At 46.9% G+C, this 27044-nt stretch overlaps 1 protein-coding gene across 2 annotated transcripts in view; it reads right to left on the bottom strand.

The window, feature by feature from the left end:
* Positions 1-27044, bottom strand: part of LOC143997803 (uncharacterized) — a 56080-nt gene that overhangs the window by 25702 nt on the left and 3334 nt on the right. The window contains exons 2-5 of one of the 2 annotated variants that reach the window (XM_077493609.1): positions 15421-15537; positions 10780-10854; positions 8471-8515; positions 864-944 (exon numbers count right to left, since the gene is read on the bottom strand). In XM_077493609.1, coding sequence (XP_077349735.1) covers positions 864-944; positions 8471-8515; positions 10780-10854; positions 15421-15537 — 318 coding nt within the window. The remainder of the gene's footprint in view (positions 1-863; positions 945-8470; positions 8516-10779; positions 10855-15420; positions 15538-27044) is intronic. The other variant, XM_077493610.1, reaches the window with a different exon arrangement.

The following is a 27044-nucleotide window of genomic DNA, read 5'->3' as shown; positions in this document are numbered from 1 at the left end:
GTCCGAGGCGCAGTAACTGGAAGGAGGATTCTGAGGTGTTCCGGTGCCGTCTCGGGTTTGGAGAGGACCAGCGACTCTACATGTGACCAGGGGAGGACTCTTCAGTAAGAGGGCCACACATGAGGCTGGCTGCATGGGAAGAGCCTGGAAGATGAGCTGTTATGGACATTGATTGAATCCACAATTCTTACGGTATCACCAGGCCGGCTGAAAGATTCTGGTACTGTAAGAAAAGTTCCTACTTCTACCCTTCCAGTTACAACTAAGTTTCTAACCAAGTCTGTGTGAGAGACTTTGCAAAGCTAGAATTACCTGTTGGCTGCTAAACCCAAACTCAAGGATTTATCCAACAGATAAAGAGTCCAGTTGCGAGCGGCTCTTCCCTGGATTGTGTACAGTGAGAGAGACTTTTATTGAAGTCAGCTAAGCTGACTGAGCTAAACTTTACCCCGATACCCCGATACCCCCTACTCCCAACTTAGAGACTGAGTTTGTTCAACTGTTTTATGCAACAAAAAAAATCCTAACAAGAAATTCAGGTGTCGGTCTCTACAGTTACTGGGTCATCAACCCTGGGTACCCCTAAACAAGGACAACGAGTACGAAACCCTGGGACCCCTAGACAAGGACAACAAGTACAAAACCCTGGGACCCCCTAGACAAGGACAACAAGTACAAAACCCTGGGACCCCCTAGACAAGGACAACAAGTACAAAACCCTGGGACCCCCTAGACAAGGACAACGAGTACGAGCTGGAGGAGGTAATCGGTGAGCCCAGAAAGATTCAGCCGCTCCTTCGGGGGTAAGTGCTACATACTGTATATATACAATATATAATGTATATACATTCATGATCACCTACCGGCTTAGGTTTCCCTTCTAATCCCTCCGTGCCCGCCACTCGCAGTTTCTTGGAGCGCTTTGGTTTTGTGTCTCTTGTCATCTGAAATACATAGAAGACGATTACATTGCTGCAGCTCAAAGGCATAAGAGAGTAAAAACAACGCGGCCATTCCGTGAACAGAGCCGGGGGAAAGAACTTTACCCAGAGCATCTAATCATGATCAGCTATAGTGCCCACTGTCCTACCCCCCACACCCCACTCTTGTACATACTGCCCACTGTCATACCCTCCACACTCCTCTCCTGTACATACTGCCCACTGTCATACCCTCCACACTCCTCTCCTGTACATACTGCCCACTGTCATACCCTCCACACTCCTCTCCTGTACATACTGCCCACTGTCATACCCTCCACACTCCTCTCCTGTACATACTGCCCACTGTCATATCCCCCACACCCCACTCCTGTACATACTGCCCACTGTCCTACCCCCCACACCCCACTCCTGTACATACTGCCCACTGTCATACCCTCCACACCCCACTCTTGTACATACTGCCCACTGTCATACCCCCCACACCCCACTCTTGTACATACTGCCCACTGTCATACCCCCCCACACCCCACTCCTGTACATACTGCCCACTGTCATACCCTCCACACCCCTCTCCTGTACATACTGCCCACTGTCCTACCCCCCACACCCCACTCCTGTACATACTGCCCACTGTCATACCCTCCACACCCTCTCATGTACATACTGCCCACTGTCATACCCTCCGCACTCCTCTCCTGTACATACTGCCCACTGTCATACCCCCACACTCCTCTCCTGTACATACTGCCCACTGTCATACCCTCCACACCCTCTCATGTACATACTGCCCACTGTCATACCCTCCGCACTCCTCTCCTGTACATACTGCCCACTGTCATACCCTCCGCACTCCTCTCCTGTACATACTGCCCACTGTCATACCCTCCGCACTCCTCTCCTGTACATACTGCCCACTGTCATACCCTCTGCACTCCTCTCATGTACATACTGCCCAATGTCATACCCTCCACACCCTCTCCTGTACATACTGCCCAGTGTCATACCCTCCACAATCCTCTCCTGTACATACTGCCCAGTGTCATACCCCCCACACTCCTCTCCTGTACATACTGCCCACTGTCATACCCTCCACACCCTCTCATGTACATACTGCCCACTGTCCCTCCACATTCCTCTCCTGTACATACTGCCCACTGTCATACCCTCCGCACTCCTCTCCTGTACATACTGCCCACTGTCATACCCTCTGCACTCCTCTCATGTACATACTGCCCACTGTCATACCCTCCACACCCTCTCCTGTACATACTGCCCACTGTCATACCCTCCGCACTCCTCTCCTGTACATACCACCCACTGTCAGACCCTCCGCACTCCTCTCCTGTACATATTGCCCACTGTCATACCCCCCACACTCCTCTCCATCATATACTACACTATAAAAAAGCTACTTCCACAGTGTTTCTATTTTCCCCAACCTGGCCAGATCTGGCTTAACTTTTGCTTGTATTATTAAACTTGAAATATGATACCTACAGTATCTGACAAAAGTAAGTACACCCCTTACATTTATGTAAATCTTTTCTTCTATTTTTTCATGTGACAACACTGAAGAAATGACACTTGTCTACAATGTAAAGTAGTGAGTGTACAGCTTGTATAACAGTGTAAACTTCCTGTTCCCTCAAAATAACTCAACACAAAGCCATTGTGGACCATGGCGAGGCCTGTTTTGAGTGGAAACTGTCCTGTTATACCGCTGTATGGTCTTGGCCACCGCGCTGCAGCTCAGTTTCAGGGTCTTGGCAATCTTCTTATAGCCTAGGCCATCTTTATGTAGAGAAGCAATTCTTTTTTTTCAGATCCTCAGAGAGTTCTTTGCCATGAGGTGCCATGTTGTACTTCTAGTTACCAGTATGAGAGAGTGAGAGCGATAACACCAAATTTAACGCACCTGCTCCCCATTCACACCTGAGACCTTGTAACACTAAGGCCGCGTACACACGCGGGGACTGTTCGCCCAACTTTGTCCGCTGAACAGTGTTTCGGCGGACAGTCCGCCCGTGTGTGGGCTTTCAGCGGACAGTTTCAGCGAACAGTCCGCTGAACAAGGTTTTTCGGAAATTCCAAAAAACTGTCCGCTGAAACTTTGTTTCAGCGAACAGTCCCCTCGTGTGTGGGCTTGTTCGTCAAACTAAGTTCCGCGCATGCTCAGAAAGGATTTACACGCCGAAAGTTATAATGCAGTGTATAGGACGTCGTATTTTTCGTCCCGTCGTACGTGCCGTTCACGTCATCGCGCACGGTTTCAGCAAACTGTTCGTCCGTCGTGTGTGGCCATGTCCGTCCATGCTAATTTTGAGCGGACTGTTTGCTGAAACTGTTTGACGGACAAAGTTGGGCGAACGGTCCCCGCGTGTGTACGCGGCCTAACGAGTCACATGACACCGGGGAGGGAAAATGGCTAATTGGGCCCAATTTGGAGATTTTCACTTAGGGGTGTATTGACTTTTGTTGCTAGCGGTTTAGACATTAATGGTTAATAACCCCCCCCAATATAGTGTGATCCAATTTGCTCCGGTGAGGGGGAAAAATCCTTCCCATAGGCAATCGGATATTCCCTGGATCAACTACCTATAAATATTACTATCAAGTGTTGGAGGGGGGGGCAAAAAGTTTTTACCTTTATACAGGAAATGCAATAATGTAAAAAAAAAATGTAGCTTTAGAAGCTTTTTGTTAAAGTATTTTATCCCCCTGTAAAGAGCAACAGACACTCGTTGCAGAACATTCATGTGTTTTGTGTTTTAGGATTATTAATTTTATTTTATAATGTGAAGGGAGGGGATTGGTGGGTTTGCACAGTCCCTGTCCAATGTTATAAAACAAAGGCATGAAGCTAATTGGCACCAACTGTGCTCACCCACCAAATTCCAGAATAATTCCTTCAAAATGTGGAAAGTTCTATGTAATCCTGGAATGGTTTCACTCCCAGCATCCGCTGCCCCCTCCCGTCCATGAGACCTCATCTCCACATTCATCTCATCCTCTACAACCCAAACTAGTATACCTGCTGCACACCCAATCCTTGAGACCTTGCCACCACATTCACCCCATCCTCTACAAACCAAACGGGTATATCTGCTGCCCCCTCCCATCCTCCACATCTCGCCGCCACATTCATCCCATCCTCTACAACTCAAACGGGTACATCTGCTGCCCCCTCCCATCCTCCACATCTCGCCACCACATTCATCCCATCCTCTACAACCCAAACGGGTACATCTGCTGCCCCTCCCATCCTCCACATCTCACCGCCACATTCATCCCATCCTCTACAACCCAAACTGGGATATCTGCTGTCCTCCCTGTCCTTGAGACATTGCCACCACATTCATCCCATCCTCTACAAACCAAACTATCTGCTGTCCTTTAGACCTCACCACCATTTTCATCTCCTCCTCTACAACCCAAACTGGTGCATCTGCTGTCCCCTCCCACCCTCGAGACATCAACACCACATTCATCTCTTCCTCATTGCTACCCAAGCTGGTACATCTGCTGTGCTCCCCATCCTTGAGACCTTAACACCATATTCATCCCATCCTCTACAACCCAAACTGGTACATCTGCTGCCCCCTCCCATCCTCCACATCTCGCCGCCACATTCATCCCATCCTCTACAACTCAAACTGGGATATCTGCTGTCCTTCCTGTCCTTTAGACCTTACCACCATTTTCATCTCCTCCTCTATAACCCCAACTGGTACATCTGCTGTCCCCTCCCACCCTCGAGACATCAACACCACATTAATTTCTTCCTCATTGCTATCCAACCTGGTACATCTGCTGTGCTCCCCATCCTTGAGACCTTAACACCATATTTATCTCATCCTCTACAACCCAACCTGGTATATCTGCTGTCCCCTCCCATCATTGAGACATGGACACCACATTCATCTCATCCTCTACAATCAAAAATGGTCTTTCTGCTGTCTTCCCTATCCCTGATCCCTCGCCACCACATTCACCTCATTCGGTAAAACCCAACTTGGTACATCTGCTTTGCTCCCCATCCTTGAGACCTCATCACCACATTCATCTCATCCTCTACAACCCAAACTAGTACATCTGCTGTCCCCTCCCCTCCGTGAGACATTGAGAGCACATTCATCTCATCCTCTACATCCTAAACTGGTACATCTTCTTTCTTTTCGTTCCCAAGACCTCATCACCACAGTCATCTCATCCTTTACAACCCAAACTGGTACATCTGCTGTCCCCCCTATCCCGAGACCTTGCCACCACATTCATGTCATTGTCTAAAACCCAAACTGGGATATATGCTTTCCCCCCCATCCTTGAGACCTCATCACCACATTCATCTCATCCATAGATGCACCCCAGAGTGGTACATCGGCTGTTTCTGCACCCCCAAGACCTTGCCACCACATTCATCTAATCTTGTAAAACCCGAACTGGTACATCTGCTGCCCTCCCCGCCAATTCTTCCAGACCTCACCACCACATTCCTGTAATCCTTTACAACCCAAACTGGTACATCTGCTGTCCCCCCCCCCCCCTTCCCCAATTCCTCAAGACCTCACCACCACATTCATGTCACCCTCTACAATCCAAACTGGTACATCTGCTGCCCCATTATCCGTGAGACTACCACCACAGTCATCTCATTCTCTACAACCCCAAAGTGGTACATCTGCTGTCTCAGCATCCCCAAGGCCTCACTGCCACATTCATCCCATCCTCTGCAACCCAAAACTGGTACATCTGCTGCCCCCTTTCCTTGAGACTTTGCCACCATATTCATCTCATCCTTTAAAACCCAAAATGACTACATCTAATGCCCCCCATCCTCGAAAACTTGCCACTACATCCATCTCATCTACTACAACCCAAAACTGGTACATCTGATGTCCCCTCCCATCCTTGAGACTTCGACAACACATTCATCTCATCCTTTGCAACCCAAACTGGTACATTTGCTGTCCCCCCCCCCCCCCCCCCCCATCCCTGAGACATCTCCACAACAATAATGTCACCTTATACAACCCAAAACTGTTATATCTGCTGCCCCCATGTCCCGAAGACCTCACCACCCATTCATCTCTTCCTTTACAAACTGGTACATCTGCTATTCAAGGTGCCCCCCATATTTGAGACCCCGGCACCACTTTCATCTCACCCTCTACATCTCAAAAATAGTGCATCTTGTGAGAATCTCACAGTGTGCAGTGAAATCAGAGGAAGCCATGTCAGTCCAGGAGAGAAGCCGGTACAACTGTGCAGGACTGACGGGAAGGTCAGACTGAATTCAAATATCCAACCTCATAGGAAGTGCCACAAGGTGTATCCGAGGTTTCCTCGGCTGGGATGTCAACGCTGTTGGGCTTTGGTGCTGGACAGGTACAGTAGATGTCAGTGTTGGCCGCTCCGGTGTGATATATGGTAAATATGAAGCTGAAGCCTCTAAGAAAGTGTTGGGGACCTGGATGAAGGTTTGGTCACTGGGAGACTCAGGGGTTAGAGAGTTAAGAGTTAAAGTTAGGATATAAGGGGCTAGGGTGCAAGTCGCATTTAGGGGTTATAGGGGGAGGAAAATGCCTGGGTTAGATTTATGTGCAGGGCCGGCCCTACCATGGGCCCCAGTGGGTCCATTGAACCCAGGCAGCCCTTTGAGAGGGGCAGCAAATTGAACCCCGGCCGCCTCTCCTTCTCTTCTATTTACCCAGCAAATTGATGACCAAAGTTTTTTCCCAGCTGTTTTACGTGTTGTGATGACAACTGGCCCCCCTGGGCTGCCCCACCTGCCCCTATGCTACCCTAAGCTGTCTCTTTACTACCCCAGCCTGCCCCTATACTGCCCTAGCCTGTCTATATACTACCCTTGTGTTCCCATTAACTACCCTAGCCTGCCCCTATACTGCCCTAGCCTGTTTCATAGTTTGTAAGGTTGAATAAAGACACCAGTCCATCCAGTTCAACCTGAGTGAGTGTCTACAATTGTCCCTATCCCTGTACATTACACACTCACATTGGCCCCTACCCTCAAGGAGCCCACAACCCAAGGTCCCCATTCATATACTAGGGACAATTTTGGACAGAAGCCAATTAACCTACCTGCACCTGGAGGAAACCCACGCAAGCACAGGGAGAACATGCAAACTCCAGGCAGGTAGTGTCGTGGTTGGGATTCGAACCAGCGACCCTTCTTACTGCTAGGTGAGAGTGCTAACCACTACACCACTGTGCTGCCATATACTACCCTAGCCTGTCCATATACTACCCAAGCCTGCCCCTTTACCAGCCTAGCCTGTCTATATGCTACCCTAGCCTGTCTATAGCCTACCCCAGCCTGTCCATATACTACCCTAGCCTGTTCATATACTACCCTAGCCTGTCCATATACTACCCTAGCCTGTCCATATACTACCATAGTCTGTCCATATACTACCTTAGCCTGCCTATATACTGCCCTAGCCCATCCCTTTACTGCCCTAGCCTGTCTATATACCGCCCTAGCCTTCCCCTATACTGCCCTAGCCTGTCCATATACTACCCTAGCCTGTCTATATACTACCCTAGCCTATCTATATCCTACCCCAGCCTGTCTGTATCCTACCCCAGCCCATCCATATACTACCCTAGCCTGTCCATTTACTACCCTAGCATGCCCATTTACTACCCTATCCTGTCCATTTACTACCCTAGCGTGCCCATATACTACCATAGCCTGTCCATATACTACCCTAGCCTGCCTATATACTGCCCAAGCCTGTCTATATGCTACCCCAGCCTGTCTATATCCTACCCCAGCCTGTCTATATACTAGCCTAGCCTGTCCATATACTACCCTAGCCTGTCCATATACTACCATAGCCTGTCCATATACTACCCTAGCCTGCCTATATACTGCCCTAGCCCATCCCTTTACTGCCCTAGCCTGTCTATATACCGCCCTAGCCTGCTATACTACCCTAGCCTGTCTATATACTACCCAAGCCTGTCCATATACTACCATAGCCTGTCCATATACTGCCCTAGCATGCCCATTTACTACCTTAGCCTGCCCCTATACTACCCTAGCCTGGTTATATACTACCTTAGCCTGCCCCTATACTACCCTAGCCTGGTTATATACTACCTTAGCCTGCCCCTATACTACCCTAGCCTGTCTATATGCTACCCTAGCCTATCTATATCTTACCCCAGCCTGTCCATATACTACCCTAGTTTGCCCAATTACTACCCTAGCCTGCCCCTATACTACCCTAGCATGTCTATATGCTACCCTAGCGGGGGAGGTGTTGGGTGGTCTGTCTTCTGTCGGAGATGGTTGAGGGTTGGCCTGGAGCTGAGTGCGGCTCAGCTTTACATGTCGGGGTGTGGAGTCATAAAGTGAAACCAGCGTCAGAGGGGCACACAAGGGACCCTTCTCTGTGGTGTCTCCTCCTAGATAGGGAACCCCTCACCTTCCTCCTCCCCCAACTACAGCAGAGGACCCCCCCCCCCCCCGGAGCCCCACAAATAAAATCCATAATAATCACCTTTTCCTCCTGACGGCGAGAACGTTTATGCAGTATGACTGGATCCTGCAAAGGCAAGAACAGAATTATGTAATGACCTCAACCTTTCCTAACAAATACATACACAGTATATAGGGAGCATGCTGATTGGAGAGCGCTAGCCCTGCTGATTAGAATGAATGAATGAAATACTTATATAGCGCACAATGCGAACTGAATCGCCTCTAGAAAGCCGATTGATCATTGGATAGCTAATTGGAGAGCTGATTGCTGATTGGAGAGCCCTGTCCCTGCTGATTAGAGAGATACTTGCTGATTGGAGACCCCTAGTCCTGGCCCTGCTGAGTGGAGAGCCGATTGCTGATTGGAGAGCTCCAGGGCCGTTTTTTAAGGCAGGGCAAAAGGGGCAGCTGCCCTGGGCCCTGTCATTGTTGTGGGGCCCAAAGCAGCTGCCTCATACTTACCAACTATCCTGGTTTAAATACCCTCGTCTCTTGAGGTTTTAGTCCTGTGCTGTGTCCCGATATCTCAGTGTGAGGTGCTGCTACTAATGCTGACCAGCTCTGCCCTATTGTTGTGTACAGAGAACTCACCTGCAGACCCTGTGTTTACGTGTAAATAACCAGCATTCATGTGTAAATATCAGTAGCTTTCATATGTAAATAGCTGCATAGACATGGCGGCATCCATATGTATAGCATGACCCCTGGAGTGAGTAGATGATGTGCTGTAACCTCTAGCAACGAATCAGTGAGCTGTAATGTGTGCTGTAACCTCTAGAAACCAGTCAGTGAGCGGTAATGATGACACTGTAACCTCTGGCAACCAATCGCAATAGCTGCCTGATCTGATTCAGTAAACTGATTTTGAGTCTAGCTGCTATTTATTGTATGTCTCAGAGGAGGTGGAGAGCAAAACCGCCCAGGGTCCAATCAATATTAAAGACAGCCCTGGAGAGCTCTGTCCCTGCTGATTGGAGAGCCAATTGCTGATTGGAGAGCTATGTCCCTGCTGATTGGAGAGCCGATTGCTGATTGGAGAGCCCTGTCCCTACTGATTGGGGAGCTCTGTCCCTGCTGATTGGAGAGCCCTGTCCCTGCTGATTGGAGAGCTCTGTCCCTGCTGATTGGAGAGCTCTGTCCCTGCTGATTGGAGAGCCCTGTCCCTGCTGATTGGGGAGCTCTGTCCCTGCTGATTGGAGAGCCCTGTCCCTGCTGATTGGAGAGCTCTGTCCCTGCTGATTGGAGAGCTCTGTCCCTGCTGATTGGAGAGCTGATTGCTGATTGGAGAGCCCTGTCCCTGCTGATTGGAGAGCTCTGTCCCTGCTGATTGGAGAGCTGATTGCTGATTGGAGAGCTCTGTCCCTGCTGATTGGAGAGCCAATTGCTGATTGGAGAGCTCTGTCCCTGCTGATTGGAGAGCTGATTGCTGATTGGAGAGCTCTGTCCCTGCTGATTGGAGAGCTGATTGCTGATTGGAGAGCTCTGTCCCTGCTGATTGGGGCACTCAAGAAGAGGAGGAGCGCCGCTGAGGGACCCCAGAAGAGGAGGATCGGGGCCACTCTGTGCAAAACCAACCGCACAGAGGAGGTAAGTATGACGTATGTTTCTTTTTGATTTTTTTTTGTTTGTTTTTTTTTTCAAGCGAGGGTTTAGTAACCCTTTAATCCTGCAATATATGTCAATATTCGATCCATTGATATCCTCCTCTGCTTCTAAGACAATTTTGGATTTATATGTCAATATTTAAATAACAGTAGAAGGCACACATAGGGGGTCCATGTGTATATATATATATATATATATCTGTGCCAGTGTATGAATAATGAATAATTCCTGCAATGTGTCTAATGTGTTTATTCCCTATGACAGTCGGCTCCATCTAGTGGCCACGACGCAGTATTTTCCTGATTGAGGTATCTAAGGAAAATGCCGCATTATGGCCACTAGATGGAGCTGACGACCACAGGAAATAAATATATATATATATATATATTCAACACATTCTGGGGGTCAGTCTCCATGGCTGTGCGCATGCTGAGAAATTTACACATCAAATGTTTCATAAATAGATCCTATAGTCATACCATAAAAAAGATTTTTTTTTCCCTCCAATGATTGATTCCGCATCAAACAGGATAGATTTTTTTTTGCAGGTTGGCAATATTCAGACACAAATAACACTCGCTGATACACTTCTCATACAGACAAGGCGGTATTGTGGACCCCCCCTTTATCATAACGCCTGGGACCCCCCCAGTGCCTGAAATCACCCCCCCCCCCCCCCCCGTATTACCGCTATTGTTCTGTATATATAACATTGTCACCTACATCAATACTTAATGATGAATAACATCCGGGACACCTCTTCCGTTTTGTAGGTTTGTTCGGTGATGACGGTTCCTGCTGCAAGAAGGGAAGGAGAGGTGAGGGCGGACGCACACAGAAGCTCTCAATAAATACTTATTTTAAATATTATAAATTAAAAATTAAAAAAATTAAAATAAATTAACAATTTTATTTTGTTTCTTTTTTTCAGCACCAATACTGTATATCCATTGATCAGACAGTCTACATTTCTTCTCATGATATAAAAACAAAATTTGCTACTAACCACCGACCAATACGGATTCACCCCGGACTATAAATATCAGTTATTATGAGTTTTAACCCCTTCAGTACTGGACACATTCACCCCCTTCCTGCCCAGGCCAATTGATCCAACGGGAGATAAAGAGATACAAAGTAACGATGTTTATAAACATTGATCAGATGGGAGATAGAAAGATACAAAGTAACATTGTTTAAAAACATTGACCAGAGGCAAGATAGAAAGATACAAAGTAACAATGTTTATAAACATTGATCAGACAGGAGATAGAGAGATACAAAAGTAACATTGTTTATAAACATTGATCAGACAGGAGATGAAGAGATACAAAGTAACATTGTTTATAAACATTGATCAGACAGGAGATGGAGAGATACAAAGTAACATTGTTTATAAACATTGATCAGACAGGAGATGGAGAGATACAAAGTAACATTGTTTATAAACATTGATCAGACAGGAGATGGAGAGATACAAACGTAACATTGTTTATAATCATTGATCAGACAGGAGATAGAGAGATACAAAAGTAACATTGTTTATAAACATTGATCAGACAGGAGATAGAGAGATACAAAGTAACCTTGTTTATAAACATTGATCAGAGAGGAGATAAAGAGATACAAAGTAAAATTGTTTAAAAACATTGACCAGAGGCAAGATAGAAAGATACAAAGTAACAATGTTTATAAACATTGATCAGACAGGAGATGGAGAAATACAAACGTAACATTGTTTATAAACATTGATCAGACAGGAGATGGAGAGATACAAAGTAACATTGTTTATAAACATTGATCAGACAGGAGATGGAGAGATACAAAGTAACATTGTTTATAAATATTGATCAGACAGGAGATGGAGAGATACAAAAGTAACATTGTTTATAAACATTGATCAGACAGGAGATGGAGAGATACAAAGTAACATTGTTTATAAACATTGATCAGACAGGAGATGGAGAGATACAAAGTAACATTGTTTATAAACATTGATCAGACAGGAGATGGAGAGATACAAAAGTAACATTGTTTATAAAGATTGATCAGACAGGAGATGGAGAGATACAAAAGTAACATTGTTTATAAACATTGATCAGACAGGAGATGGAGAGATACAAAAGTAACATTGTTTATAAAGATTGATCAGACAGGAGATGGAGAGATACAAAGAAACATTGTTTATAAACATTGATCAGACAGGAGATGGAGAGTGTACAAAGCTGAAGATTTTAGCACTGTAGTTATACAACAGATTGATGTTGGGAATGCCGAGTAACAAAGTCAGCACCATAAACAGTAAACAAAGAAAACAGCACAGTAACAAAAAATACAAAAAGAGTACCGGTAAATGCCGGGGGGGGGGGAGGGGTGGGGGATGGATTAATGCCATGGAATAAGAGCTATACATATACATATGACAGGGGGCGTGGTTACTGTCTTGGGGGGTCTGGTCTCATACATTCCTCTCACACAGTGTCCCCCCCCTCCTCTGCTCCTGTTGCTGGGGCCCCTGGGGTGTCCCCTGTCATCTCGGGAGTAGAGCTCAGCCAGCTCCCGAGCCCCAACGGGCCACTCTCAGCCATCGGGCAGAGCCAGGGCACACTGTCGTCGCCATCTTTCCGGTCAGTCAATCGGAATAGCCGCTGTCCCCAGCTCGCCTCCCAATTGGGGGAAGGTCAAAAAGGGGGCAGGGACTCGATTTCTGGCACCTGGGTTTTGCCGAGGCCCTGATATATACGTATTTAACACCTTTTAGTTGCCACCCCAAGGCTTGTGGGTTCTCGTATCGTATGCGGGAAGGAAAAGGAGACTATGTAGGATTCCTAAGACCCCTTTCACACTGTTTTGCGTTAAAAAAAGCGCCTGAAAGAAGCCGCAACTGCAATCCCAATGTAAAAGCCCCGAGTGCTTTCACACCGAGGCGCTGCGCTGGCGGGGCGTCAAAAAAAGTCCTGCAAGCAGCTTCTTTGCAGCGCTTTTGGAGCGGTGAATACAACGCTCCTAAAGCGCCCCTTCCCATTGAAATCAATGGGAAGCGCCTGTAAAACGCCTGAAAAACGCTATTGGCAGCAGCGTTTTGTGGGCGCTTTTAACCCTCTAATTGGCCACTAGCAGGGGTTAAAAGCACCCCAATAACACTCGAAAAACGCTGGTAAAGCGCTGCTAGTTTAACCACTTGAGATCCGCGCTATAGCCAAATGACGGCTACAGCGCGGATCTCCTTTTCCGGGACGACGTCAATAGACGTAGTCCCGTGTACGAGCGGCGCGCTCTGTGATCGGCGAGTCCATGAGACTCGCCTGATCACCGATCCGTGCAAGGGGTCGATCCCGACCCCTTATCACGTGATCAGCTGTCAGCCAATGACAGCTGATCATGTGATATAACGGAGCCGGTAATCGGCTATTATTCCTCCTCGCGTTGACAGCGCGAGGAGAAAAAAAAAAAAGCCGATCACCGGCGGCCGTGATCGGGACATCAGTCCCGATCACGGCCAGCCCTGCTAGTGCCCACCTGCCCCCTGGCAGTGCCCACCTGCCCCCTGCAGTGCCACCCATAAAAGTAAGTGCCCCCCGTCAGTGCCACCCAGCAGTGCCCACAGTGCCACCCACAGTGCCACCCACAGTGCCACCCAGCAGTGCCCACAATCTGCATCAAAGGTGCTGCACCCCAGTGCCACATATCCGTGCCCATCAGTGTCATCTACCAGTGCCCAGCAGTGCCGCCCATCAGTGCCCAGCAGTGCCACCTATCGGAGCCACCTATCAGTGCCACCTATCAGTGCCCATCAGTCCCATCTATCAGTGGTACCTATCAGTGCCCATCCGTGCCACCCATCCGTGCCACCCATCCGTACCATCTTATCTGTGCCCATCTTTGCCCATCAGTGCCGCCTTATCTGTGCACATCGGTGCCGCCTTATCTGTGCCTATTAGTGCCGCCTTAACTATGCCTATCAGTGCCCACCAGTGCAGCCTATCAGTGCCCACCAATGCAGCCTATCAGTGCCCACCAATGCAGCCCATCAGTGCCCACCAATGCAGCCTATCAGTGCCCACCAATGCAGCCCATCAGTGCCCACCAATGCAGCCTATCAGTGCCCACCAATGCAGCCCATCAGTGCCCACCAGTGCAGCCTATCAGTGCCGCCTAATCAGCGCACTTCAATGAAGGAGAAAAATGACCCGTTTGCAAAATTTTATAACAAACTATTAAAACATGATTTTTTTTTTTTTTGTTTGTTTAGCAAAAAATAAAACTCCGAGCTGTAACTAAATACCACCAAAAGAAAGCTCTATTTGTGGGAAAAAAATGATAGAAATTTCATTTGGGTACAGTGTTGTATGACCGCGCAATTGTCATTCAAAGTGCATCAGCGCTGAAAGCTGAAAATTGGTCTGGGACTGAGGGGGGTTTAAGTGCCCAGTAAGCAAGTGGTTAAGCGGCGCTTTACAAGCGTTTTTCGGGCGCTGACATTGTGAAAGGGCTCGGGGCTTTCACATTGGGACTGCAGATGAGGCTTCTTTCAAGCGCTTTACAGGCGCTTTTTTTTAACGCTAAAGAGCTTGAAAAACGCCTGAAAAACGCCCCAGTGTGAAAGGGGTCTAAGCGAGGGAGATGAGGTGAAATCACATTATTGGAATAATTCACAGATCCCATTGTCTTCAGGAATATTGCACAGTGGGATCATTTATTGGGGGGTCTTGCTGAGGAGGTAGACATAATAAGTTAGGGGATGTAGTGCATTGAACTATGGTAAGGTGGGTCCGGAGAGGTCATTCGTTCGAGGTAAGCAATCATGCCGGTGGTGAGACTTGGGCTGCAGTATAGTACTGCTTACATTTCAGTACCGGACAGTCTGCGGTTATATAATACTGCCGCCCCTAGCTTCGGCCTATGGTCTCATTTCCAAATTTTCCTTTCTTCGAAGCCCATTATATGACTAGGGATTAGAATTGGGAGACCCCTTAAAGAAGTTTAGGCAATGAAGTGATTTTTGGGGAATAAATCCTACCAAACCAAAGGTATACAAGGGGCATCGGGGGAGAGGGGGGGGGGGGTATAATTAGCCTTGTATAGCATGACAAAGTGACAAAGGAACGCGGTGAGATTAATACCCAGATATGGCCGGGAGGTGGACCAGGTGATGAAGAACACAAAGGTTAAGATTTAAATGTAAGGTCTTGGATTTGGCCGCATTGACTTGGAGATTTGAGAGAGTCACACAAGTCAGGGGGGTGGTAAATAAATTGGGCAGGGTGATATTTTTCTGCATCATGAGAAGTTTTTCTTTAGCTGCTTTGATTTATCTTGTAAAACAGTTTTTAAAGACTATACAGAAAATGGACCATCACTTACTCTCCTGGACCGCAGCTGGGCCCGCTGACCGATGGCCGAGGAAGAACCCGCATCAATCCCTTTAGCTTTTCCATCTTCATTTAGGCCAACAAGCTCTCTCAGATCAGAGGTTCCTTTCTGAAAAAGACAATCAGATCCTGTCATGAGTTCAATATTTGTGCTAATCCAATAAGAACCATCTACTGAGGAGACGTCTTCTGTTATATGGACAAGGTTTCTGGAGATAAAAACTATTTTATACAAGTGATTATGTTGTAGACGGTCTCACAAAAGCAAAAACAATTGCTGAGTTACCATGAAGCATCACAAAAGATAAGGTAAGAGCCTAATGAAAGGCAATACAGAGAAGAATCTATGATCAGAGGATCAAATCTCCTCTGGAGGCTCGGTGCCTTTGGGGTAGAAATTTGTCAAATGGCTTGATGACTTGAGGGTAGATCTTTTTTTTTGGGAGGCTTGGTACCTTGGGGGTAGAAGGTACCAAGCCTCCCAAAAAAAGATCTACCACACATGTCATCGAGCCATTTGACAAAGGTCTACCCCAAAGACACCGAACCTTCTTCTAATGATGTACCCCCAGGGAACCAAACCTCCAAGGGAAGATCTACCCTCAAGTCATCAAGCCATTTGACAAAAGGTCTACCCCAAAGACACCGAACGTTCTTCTAATGATGTACCCCCAGGGAACCAAACCTCCAAGGGAAGATCTACCCTCAAGTCATCAAGCCATTTGACAAAAGGTCTACCCAAAGACACCGAACCTTCTTTTAATGATCTACCCCCAGGGAACCAAACCTCCAAGGGAAGATCTACCCTCAAGTCATCAAGCCATTTGACAAAAGGTCTACCCCAAAGACACCGAACCTTCTTCTAATGATCTACCCCCAGGGAACCAAACCTCCAAGGGAAGATCTACCCTCAAGTCATCAAGCCATTTGACAAAGGTCTACCCCAAAGACACCGAACGTTCTTCTAATGATCTACCCCCAGGGAACCAAAGCTCCAAGGGAAGATCTACCCTCAAGTCATCAAGCCATTTGACAAAGGTCTACCCCAAAGACACCGAACCTTCTTCTAATGATCTACCCCCAGGGAACCAAACCTCCAAGGGAAGATCTACCCTCAAATCATCAAGCCATTTGTCAAAGGTCTACCTCAAAGACACCGAACCTTCTTCTAATGATCTACCCCCAGGAAACCAAACCTCCAAGGGAAGATCTACCCTCAAGTCATCAAGCCATTTGACAAAGGTCTACCCCAAAGACACCGAACCTTCTTCTAATGATCTACCCCCAGGGAACCAAACCTCCAAGGGAAGATCTACCCTCAAGTCATCAAGCCATTTGACAAAGGTCTACCCTAAAGACATCGAACATGGATCATATACATGTAGAAGCTATTGGGTATGACTTACTACTTTCTATAGCTGTTGCAAAACTACAAGTCCCACAGAGTAGGGTCGCCATCTTTTCTTCAAGCCAAATCCGAACACTTTAGCGGCGCACAGCAATTATTTTTTTATAGTTTAAACTTTACATATATTTTTCAATTAAATAATATTTCTAATCAAATGAAGAAATCATAAGAATCCCCCTTTACATCAGAGTCCACAGAGTTCCTCTTTTAGACCCCATTCACACCGGAGCGTTTTGTAGCTTGAAGCCTGAAGCTACAAAACGCTGGAGGGGAAAAATTCTATTATTCTCAATGGAGACGGTTCACATCTCCGCTCCAAGTCGCCTGAAGCCGAACGCCTGAAGCTCAAACAAGTTCCGGACCCTTTTTTGTCGCTCGAATCGAGCATATTTGGGCGTTTTTCTTCTTTTAACATTGGTGACTTTTTGACCTGCACAAAATTGCGGCAAATCACGGTAAAAAAACGCAGCGAATAGTGGTAAAAAACGCAGCAAAATCGCGGTAAATTCGCGAGATTTTCTGCTTGAAAACGCTACGCTCAGCTGTGAATGCAGCCTTATATCTGAACTCACGGAGTTCCCTTACACTGTAAGGGGCGACTCTGCAGACTCTGATGTCAGGGAGAACTCTGGGTACTCTAACATAAGGGATGCTCTGGGAACCCTGATTTAGGGGGGGGGGGGGGCAGTGAGAACTGTGGCATCTGGTGTAAAGGGGAACTCTGATGTAAGGGGTGCATTGAGAACCCCGATTTACCTTAGTTTACTCACTCAGAGGCAGGAGAGAGAAGGGGGAAGACTTCAGTCATGGACAGGGATGGATGGTGAGCTCACTCACCCCTTGGCAGTCAGCACCTCTAATACAGATGTAGCTGAGGCTGCTGGACTTCGAATTTCTGGCCCCCATTTTCCTTTTCTGAGGCACAGCGCCAGGGATTGAAGTGTGGGGCAGACAAAGAGGGGTAGGGGTGGGAGGAAGAGGGGCAGATCAAGCCCTCTCTCCTCTCCTGTCTGTATGGGGGGGGGGGGGGGGGTAATTGGTAATGCTGGCTTTGGGCAGTGTGAAAGAGAGTGTAACAGACACTCGACTTACACAACTGCAGCCAGCAACCCTGCTGTGAAACCATAGTCTGGTCTGAATAATGTGTCCAGGTTGCAGGTGGTCTGAAACCCGAAGGGCATGATTCCAAACCCGAACTGTCCGGGTGAATCCCGGACAGGTGGCAACCCTACCACAGAGGCATAGCAAGACTCTGAGAGCCACAAGCATGACACCCAGAGGCAGAGGCATGATGGGACTTGTAGTTTTGCAACAGCTGGAGGTCCGCTAATTGCATATCCCTGTTCTATTGCATTGCAGGTCAGAGGCCAGTGCTGAACCTTGTAGTTCTCCTCCAATTTGTATCTATCTGCCCCATATCAGCATTATATCCAGTGGAGCGTTTGCATTTTGCAGAGCAGAGTAGGGACTGGCCAGAGAGGGATTACTTTGATCCAGTTGGCCGGCGGCTTAAACATGTATTGCAAAGTATGTAAAGGAAAGTCTGCTAGAAAAGGGTGAAATGGATATTTTGATGATAGGCAACTCCTATCCTCATATTGATTAGTGGTTCCAAATTAATAACTACTGCAGTAGGGAACAGACACAAAAGATACGCTCAGCATCTTTCCAAATAACCGTTCTCCTTTATTATGACGCATTTGAAGGTTTTTATACACATGATTACGTAGGTATCACATTAATATTACAATTGTACGTTTATGGTAACAAGGGGCGTTACATAGGCAGGCTTATTCTAATCAGAACTCGAAAGAATGCAAAACATGTACTGAAAACATTATTAGTGCCGTGTGCACAGTGAGGGCATTGTGCAATACATATAAAATAGAATACAATTATATACAGAACCTAAAAATTTCCATTACAGTCTCCTCTCTTTTGATCAATATTTTGATCACTAACCATACCTGCTATCACCTTTAACCTGGAACCTCCAGACGCTTAGGTGGAGATAGTCCTGGCCAAAGAGGCAAAAACTCCATTGTGGAGAAAATAATAGCTGAGCAGCTTTTTTCATTACAAAATGACTTTTCATTGTGAAAAACAAAGACATATTTACAGAGTAATGGCTGTACACTCCTGTGGCCAGAATGGCCTTCTAGCTTAATTGCTGGTATGCTGACTTATCAGCATATGTAAACACAGACAATTCTACATAAAATGGAAGTGGTACAAAAGACAAATATGACTTCAACATGGCTAAACTACTTTTCAAATATATGTATCCCTTACAATTAAAGTAATTGAATCAAAAAATACCCTAGACTGTGATCGCAAGAGGGAAACAAATCAAACACAGAGATTTCTTTCATTTAGTCATAGTACAGTGTCTGGTGTGGATCCAGGTGACTTTTCCTTCAAGTTTTGCAAAACTGTACATGAAATAGAGGCTGTATTGAGTCTCCAAACATTTCCTTATATATAAAATGTCTCTTAACAATTCACAAGTCAACTGGCTTTAGTTTTAGATCCTTCCAAACTTTTAGGATCTGGAATTGGGGAGAAAACACATAAATAAGTTTGTCAAAAACCTTAAAAGATCAGCAACATTCTTTGTGAGATCCGAATGGAGGACTTCAGCTGCTGAGACAAAATATAAGCAAGTGAGTAGCACACTCCCAACCCAAATCCCAAAGGGAGAGAGTCCAACATCCACTTAGGGGCTTGATAAAATATAATAAAACTTTCAGGCAAAAGTTTTCTAGTTTCTTACTCTACTTTGTCCGCTACATTGTAGACAGTAGGGGGTGTAAAAATAAAACCTCAAAACTTCTAATAAAGACTCTCCTATAAAAATGATTTCCTCTGTTACTCTCTGTAGATTCTGCACTCTGTACTTAAAAACTACTTCTGATAACACTTTTTTTACTGTGGCCGTTGCAGTAGCATTTGCCACTGGACATCCAGAAAACATGTCCATACAAACAAAATACATACTCGTAACATCCTGACTTGGGCATTTGGATATATCTTTTTGTTATCTCTGGAAGGGATGTTCAGCTTTTGGTAACACCTTTGGTAACAGGTAAAACAAGAAGTGGTATGTTATAAAAACAACTGTGGAGAACCCTGGCTCTATCCCATGCTCATTTACTAAGGCAGCCATAACTGCTTGTGACTGATGACACGGTCCATGTGTCAAGCTGAAGGGAAAAGAGTGTCTGGCAAACATAAATGATCACCTTTTCCAAAGTCCTGTTTTGTAAGAAGTTGCCCTCTGTGAACCACTTGTGCTTCTCGTTCTGGGGTCCTTAAAGTTGAATTATTAATCCCAGCTATACTGGGCCAGAACTAGTTGTGGAATCTGTGAGTTGCACAGACCCAGCAAGTGTCCGGGGCTGTAAATGCAGCATCCTTAGAGTCGCCTGGTCTGCTTCCATATGTGAGTTTTACTGTTAGTATGGCTACCTCAGCAAGAACCTGGAAGGCTGAAAACAGCCAATCAAATTAACTTGGCATGCTTGATTGGTTTACCCGCCGAAGTAAAAAACAAACTTCTGGCCCTTCAAGTGGAACCAAAAGCTCTCTATATCTTGACTATCTATATAAATATATACTCTTTTTATAGCTCACAGGCTTTTCTAAAACATGGAGCTCTGCTTCTTGAGCTGGGGAAAAAGGATCCAATGACTCTCAATACAGAGAATCCTTCTGGATGATAAACTTCATCCTCGGTATAAAACCGGGAGTAACACCACAAAAAAGTAAATATTCGGGTCTTCAGGAGTGCGTCCTGCACTGGGCTCATAGCAGCTGATACCCACGTCATCAATTTAACACATGTGTTTTTTCTTTGTTTCCAGCCTCCTCCAATAGAGGCAATAAGGTGGCTGGATTCAAATGTACACATTTTTCATTGTTAGATTTGTACATAAAACACACAAAACAAATTCATATTTTGAACCTTTCATTAGACAAACGCTATATATTTGCTGTGCAGAATGTCGGACTATTAAAAATTAAATATTCAACCAAAATAATATCTGTAACTTTGTCTAATAGCAACTTTGCATAAAGCTACAGCTCTGATACATCGGAGTGAACCCTTGATTACTGGGTCCAGCTTGCATAAATATAACAATGGCTTGTTTTCTATCATGCTGTTTGTGTAAGAACTCCAGTTTAATGTTTCAAAAAGACAACTTTTTCCTAGCAATATTATAATAAATGATAAGAATACCCTGCAGTCATGCAGAGATGTCCATACATCCTAAATATTCTTCTACTTATACCCACTGCACTTACAAGGAAAAGGGGCACATCATTTCACAATCCACACATTCTGCTTTGGATTTCAAAAATAAAAATACATCAAAACAAAAGAACCAACAATATGTATGAAGGACCAGAAAGCACTTGGCCATCCTTATATATAAACCAACTGGCTGCAGGCAGCAGCTATCCTAACAGGATGTGTGGACTTGATGTGATGGGTCTGTTATATTTAAATGTTATTATTACTCTCACATCATGGACCACACATTAAGTTATTATCAGACTTTAAGATTTCATTTCTGTAGAAAAACTTCCTTATGTATCCCATTCATCTTGGCTTTGTTAAACATTATTGCAGCTGTATTCAAATTAACAACCTCATCTTAATCTTTTTTTTCTTTCCACTCAATAAATGTAAAATTACAAAATTGTTATCTTAATCTAAACTAATTCCTTTTTTACCAATTTCCCCATTAACCTGGATTTCATTTCCAACCAAAGGTTGTCTAAACCAGTTTCAATATATCTATATTTATTAATAAAATTGTTAAACTCATATTAGAAATTAATACTCATATGATAATTTCAATATCACACACTAATATATATGCACAGATAAATGTCCTTAAAGGGGGACATATTACTTCATTTTACTCAATTTCTCTCTCTTTTTTTTTTTTTTTAATGCACTGTTTCCACTATCACAGGATATTAAATTTGTGTAAGACACTGTTAATTTGTAACCTTCATTTTACCATGTTTGGAAAACAGATTCAAAAATAATTGTGATCACATTGTTTATCATTAGATTCGTTAACTCGGCACATTTTGTTATAAATGTTTTGTCTAAAAAACTGAAATTGGCATGGTGTCCTTGCAGCTTATCACCAATCTCTCATGTCAGCCACATTCTTTCAGGAGAGCCCAAAGGAGGGGGTCACATCTGCGTACATGACACAAGCGAGCGAACTAAAGGTTCCAGCATTCACAAACATACTCAAATATATCTCTAAAATTGCTTACATTATTCCCATTTGTACACAACACATGCCTATCATTCTCTCACTTTCTTTTAACGCTTTTTAATACTTTCTTGCTTAAATTTCTGCTTTATTTATTTTGTTCTGATATCCTTTGCATCCAATGTATTTTAATTCCATACTTCACATACTGTACCTTCTATGATCAGACGGGCAGCTATTTTGCTCATCCCATCTTCCCTCTCTGACAACATATAAAGCATTCTGTTTTAACTCTCAGTACTGTTTCTTGACTTTACTAGTTGTAGTGCCTGACCCCAAATTCATCCCACAACTTAACATCAAAAAGTCCCTTTCTGTCTAGTGTTAATGTCACTCTTCATCCATCCTGCTCACATAAATAGCTGTTTCTCTAGCTGTATAATCTGCATGATTCTTTGTCCCTGTGGACTTTGGTGGTAACCCAGTTACCCATTGTGGATCCCTGTCCACTTTAACCATTAATCTAGGGGCTCAGTATAGGCGGAACCGCACCTTCGGTTCATATATAGCGCTTCTCTTGCGCTGGGCATTTTTGAGGGTCTCTTACCCATCATTCCCTTACTTAATTTAATGCCCATAATGACTGGCCAGTCTTCTCTACGTGTGCCTATACCCTTTTGCCTCTAAACTACTTTATCTAGCAGATGTACTACATATACCTGTGAACAGCACTATTCTTCCCTTTCTCTATAACACTCTGATGGACAGTAGACAGTGACAACATAACATATAACCACTAATCAATACAGTTCGATTAAGGGGAGTAAAATAGGTACCCTTTGTCCCGAAAATGCCTTACCGATCAAGGAAGTCTGATAACTCAAATGTAAGCAAAAGGCCTACCTCAGCCGGCTGATTATCAGAAATTCCCGGATCGTCTCAAGCTCCTCGTTTCGGATACTCAGGGTCACCTGATAACCCCTGCTGGGCTGGCTTCGCCACCTGAAATGGATATTTTGATGATAGGCAACTCCTATCCTCATATTGATTAGTGGTTCCAAATTAATAACTACTGCAGTAGGGAACAGACACAAAAGATACGCTCAGCATCTTTCCAAATAACCGTTCTCCTTTATTATGACGCATTTGAAGGTTTTTATACACATGATTACGTAGGTATCACATTAATATTACAATTGTACGTTTATGGTAACAAGGGGCGTTACATAGGCAGGCTTATTCTAATCAGAACTCGAAAGAATGCAAAACATGTACTGAAAACATTATTAGTGCCGTGTGCACAGTGAGGGCATTGTGCAATACATATAAAATAGAATACAATTATATACAGAACCTAAAAATTTCCATTACAAGGGCTACATAGCCCTGTGCAGAGGGTTCATCCAGAAATTTTAGGAGTCACTTGCGGACACTGACAGCTGAGGAGGCCCAGAGGAGTACACCCCGAAACTGTAGACAGGCAAGGAGGAGGCCCAGAGGAACACACCCCGAAACTGTAGACAGGCAAGGAGGAGGCCCAGAGGAACACACCCCCAAACTGTAGACAGGCAAGGAGGAGGCCCAGAGGAACACACCCCCAAACTGTAGACAGGCAAGGAGGAGGAATAGAGGAACTCATCCCGAAACTGTAGGCAGGCAAGGAGGAGGCCCAGAGGAACACACCCCGAAACTGTAGGCAGGCAAGGAGGAGGCCCAGAGGAACACACCCCAAAACTGTAGGCAGGCAAGGAGGAGGCCCAGAGGAACACACCCCGAAACTATAGGCAGGCAAGGAGGAGGCCCAGAGGAACACACCCCAAAACTGTAGACAGGCAAGGAGGAGGCCCAGAGGAACACACCCCAAAACTGTAGACAGGCAAGGAGGAGGCCCGGAGGAACACACCCCGAAACTGTAGACAGGCAAGGAGGAGGCCCAGAGGAGCACACCCCGAAACTGTAGACAGGCAAGGAGGAGGCCCAGAGGAACACACCCCGAAACTGTAGACAGGCAAGGAGGAGGCCCAGAGGAACACACCCCGAAACTGTAGGCAGGCAAGGAGGAGGCCCAGAGGAACACACCCCGAAACTGTAGACAGGCAAGGAGGAGGCCCAGAGGAACACATCCCGAAACTGTAGAGAGGCAAGGAGGAGGCCCAGAGGAACACACCCCGAAACTGTAGACAGGCAAGGAGGAGGCCCAGAGGAACACATCCCGAAACTGTAGACAGGCAAAGAGGAGGCCCAGAGGAACACACCCCGAAACTGTAGACAGGCAAGGAGGAGGCCCAGAGGAACACACCCCGAAACTGTAGGCAGGCAAGGAGGAGGCCCAGAGGAACACACCCCGAAACTGTAGACAGGCAAGGAGGAGGCCCAGAGGAACACACCCCGAAACTGTAGACAGGCAAGGAGGAGGCCCAGAGGAACACACCCCCAAACTGTAGACAGGCAAGGAGGAGGAATAGAGGAACTCATCCCGAAACTGTAGGCAGGCAAGGAGGAGGCCCAGAGGAACACACCCCGAAACTGTAGGCAGGCAAGGAGGAGGCCCAGAGGAACACACCCCAAAACTGTAGGCAGGCAAGGAGGAGGCCCAGAGGAACACACCCCGAAACTATAGGCAGGCAAGGAGGAGGCCCAGAGGAACACACCCCAAAACTGTAGACAGGCAAGGAGGAGGCCCAGAGGAACACACCCCAAAACTGTAGACAGGCAAGGAGGAGGCCCGGAGGAACACACCCCGAAACTGTAGACAGGCAAGGAGGAGGCCCAGAGGAGCACACCCCGAAACTGTAGACAGGCAAGGAGGAGGCCGAGAGGAACACACCCCGAAACTGTAGACAGGCAAGGAGGAGGCCCAGAGGAGCACACCCCGAAACTGTAGACAGGCAAGGAGGAGGCCCAGAGGAACACACCCCAAAACTGTAGACAGGCAAGGAGGAGGCCCAGAGGAGCACACCCCGAAACTGTAGACAGGCAAGGAGGAGGCCCAGAGGAACACACCCCGAAACTGTAGACAGGCAAGGAGGAGGCCCAGAGGAACACACCCCGAAACTGTAGACAGGCAAGGAGGAGGCCCAGAGGAACACACCCCGAAACTGTAGGCAGGCAAGGAGGAGGCCCAGAGGAACACACCCCGAAACTGTAGACAGGCAAGGAGGAGGCCCAGAGGAACACACCCCGAAACTGTAGACAGGCAAGGAGGAGGCCCAGAGGAACACACCCCGAAACTGTAGACAGGCAAGGAGGAGGCCCAGAGGAGCACACCCCGAAACTGTAGACAGGCAAGGAGGAGGCCCAGAGGAACACATCCCGAAACTGTAGAGAGGCAAGGAGGAGGCCCAGAGGAACACACCCCGAAACTGTAGACAGGCAAGGAGGAGGCCCAGAGGAACACACCCCGAAACTGTAGACAGGCAAGGAGGAGGCCCAGAGGAACACATCCCGAAACTGTAGACAGGCAAAGAGGAGGCCCAGAGGAACACACCCCGAAACTGTAGACAGGCAAGGAGGAGGCCCAGAGGAACACACCCCGAAACTGTAGGCAGGCAAGGAGGAGGCCCAGAGGAACACACCCCGAAACTGTAGACAGGCAAGGAGGAGGCCCAGAGGAACACACCCCGAAACTGTAGGCAGGCAAGGAGGAGGCCCAGAGGAACACACCCCGAAACTGTAGGCAGGCAAGGAGGAGGCCCAGAGGAACACACCCCGAAACTGTAGACAGGCAAGGAGGAGGCCCAGAGGAACACACCCCGAAACTGTAGGCAGGCAAGGAGGAGGCCCAGAGGAACACACCCCGAAACTGTAGACAGGCAAGGAGGAGGCCCAGAGGAACACACCCCGAAACTGTAGACAGGCAAGGAGGAGGCCCAGAGGAACACACCCCAAAACTGTAGGCAGGCAAGGAGGAGGCCCAGAGGAACACACCCCGAAACTGTAGGCAGGCAAGGAGTAGGCCCAGAGGAGCACACCCCGAAACTGTAGGCAGGCAAGGAGGAGGCCCAGAGGAACACACCCCGAAACTGTAGGCAGGCAAGGAGGAGGCCCAGAGGAACACACCCCGAAACTGTAGACAGGCAAGGAGTAGGCCCAGAGGAACACACCCCGAAACTGTAGGCAGGCAAGGAGTAGGCCCAGAGGAACACACCCCGAAACTGTAGGCAGGCAAGGAGGAGGCCCAGAGGAACACACCCCGAAACTGTAGACAGGCAAGGAGGAGGCCCAGAGGAACACACCCCAAAACTGTAGGCAGGCAAAGAGGAGGCCCAGAGGAACACACCCCAAAACTGTAGACAGGCAAGGAGGAGGCCCAGAGGAACACACCCCGAAACTGTAGACAGGCAAGGAGGAGGCCCAGAGAAACACACCCCGAAACTGTAGACAGGCAAGGAGGAGGCCCAGAGGAACACACCCCGAAACTATAGACAGGCAAGGAGGAGGCCCAGAGGAACACACCCCGAAACTGTAGACAGGCAAGGAGGAGGCCCAGAGGAACACACCCCGAAACTGTAGACAGGCAAGGAGGAGGCCCAGAGGAACACACCCCGAAACTGTAGACAGGCAAGGAGGAGGCCCAGAGGAACACACCCCGAAACTGTAGACAGGCAAGGAGGAGGCCCAGAGGAACACACCCGAAACTGTAGACAGGCAAGGAGGAGGCCCACAAACTCTGGAGAAGACGTGGATGAGACTGAAGCTACAGGCATGGAAAACACTGGGGGGGGGGCACAATGATACAGGTAAGACTCTGATAGCAGGGGTCTCAATCAGAGACATGTTGCCCAAATGCCGAGGCATGCCTCCCTTCCTAATTTTAGGAGGTGGTAATTGGGAAAGCAGTCTCTTGATTGGCTGTGGGGGAGGCACCCTCGGTGAAACCTAGAAGTGCCAATGACCACTGCACTGGCTAGCTTTAGAGATCCCAGTAGGGACGATGTGGTTATGGGTTCTAGTGGTCCGGGGTGTAATCAG

The sequence above is a fragment of the Lithobates pipiens genome, unplaced genomic scaffold (assembly GCF_037356315.1).
Source record: "Lithobates pipiens isolate NorthernLeopardFrog02 unplaced genomic scaffold, aLitPip1_a1.2 Scaffold_19, whole genome shotgun sequence".
NCBI classification, from domain to species: Eukaryota; Metazoa; Chordata; class Amphibia; order Anura; family Ranidae; genus Lithobates; species Lithobates pipiens.
The sequence above is the reverse complement of the archived record's forward strand: the minus strand, read 5'-3'. Positions and strand labels throughout refer to the sequence as shown.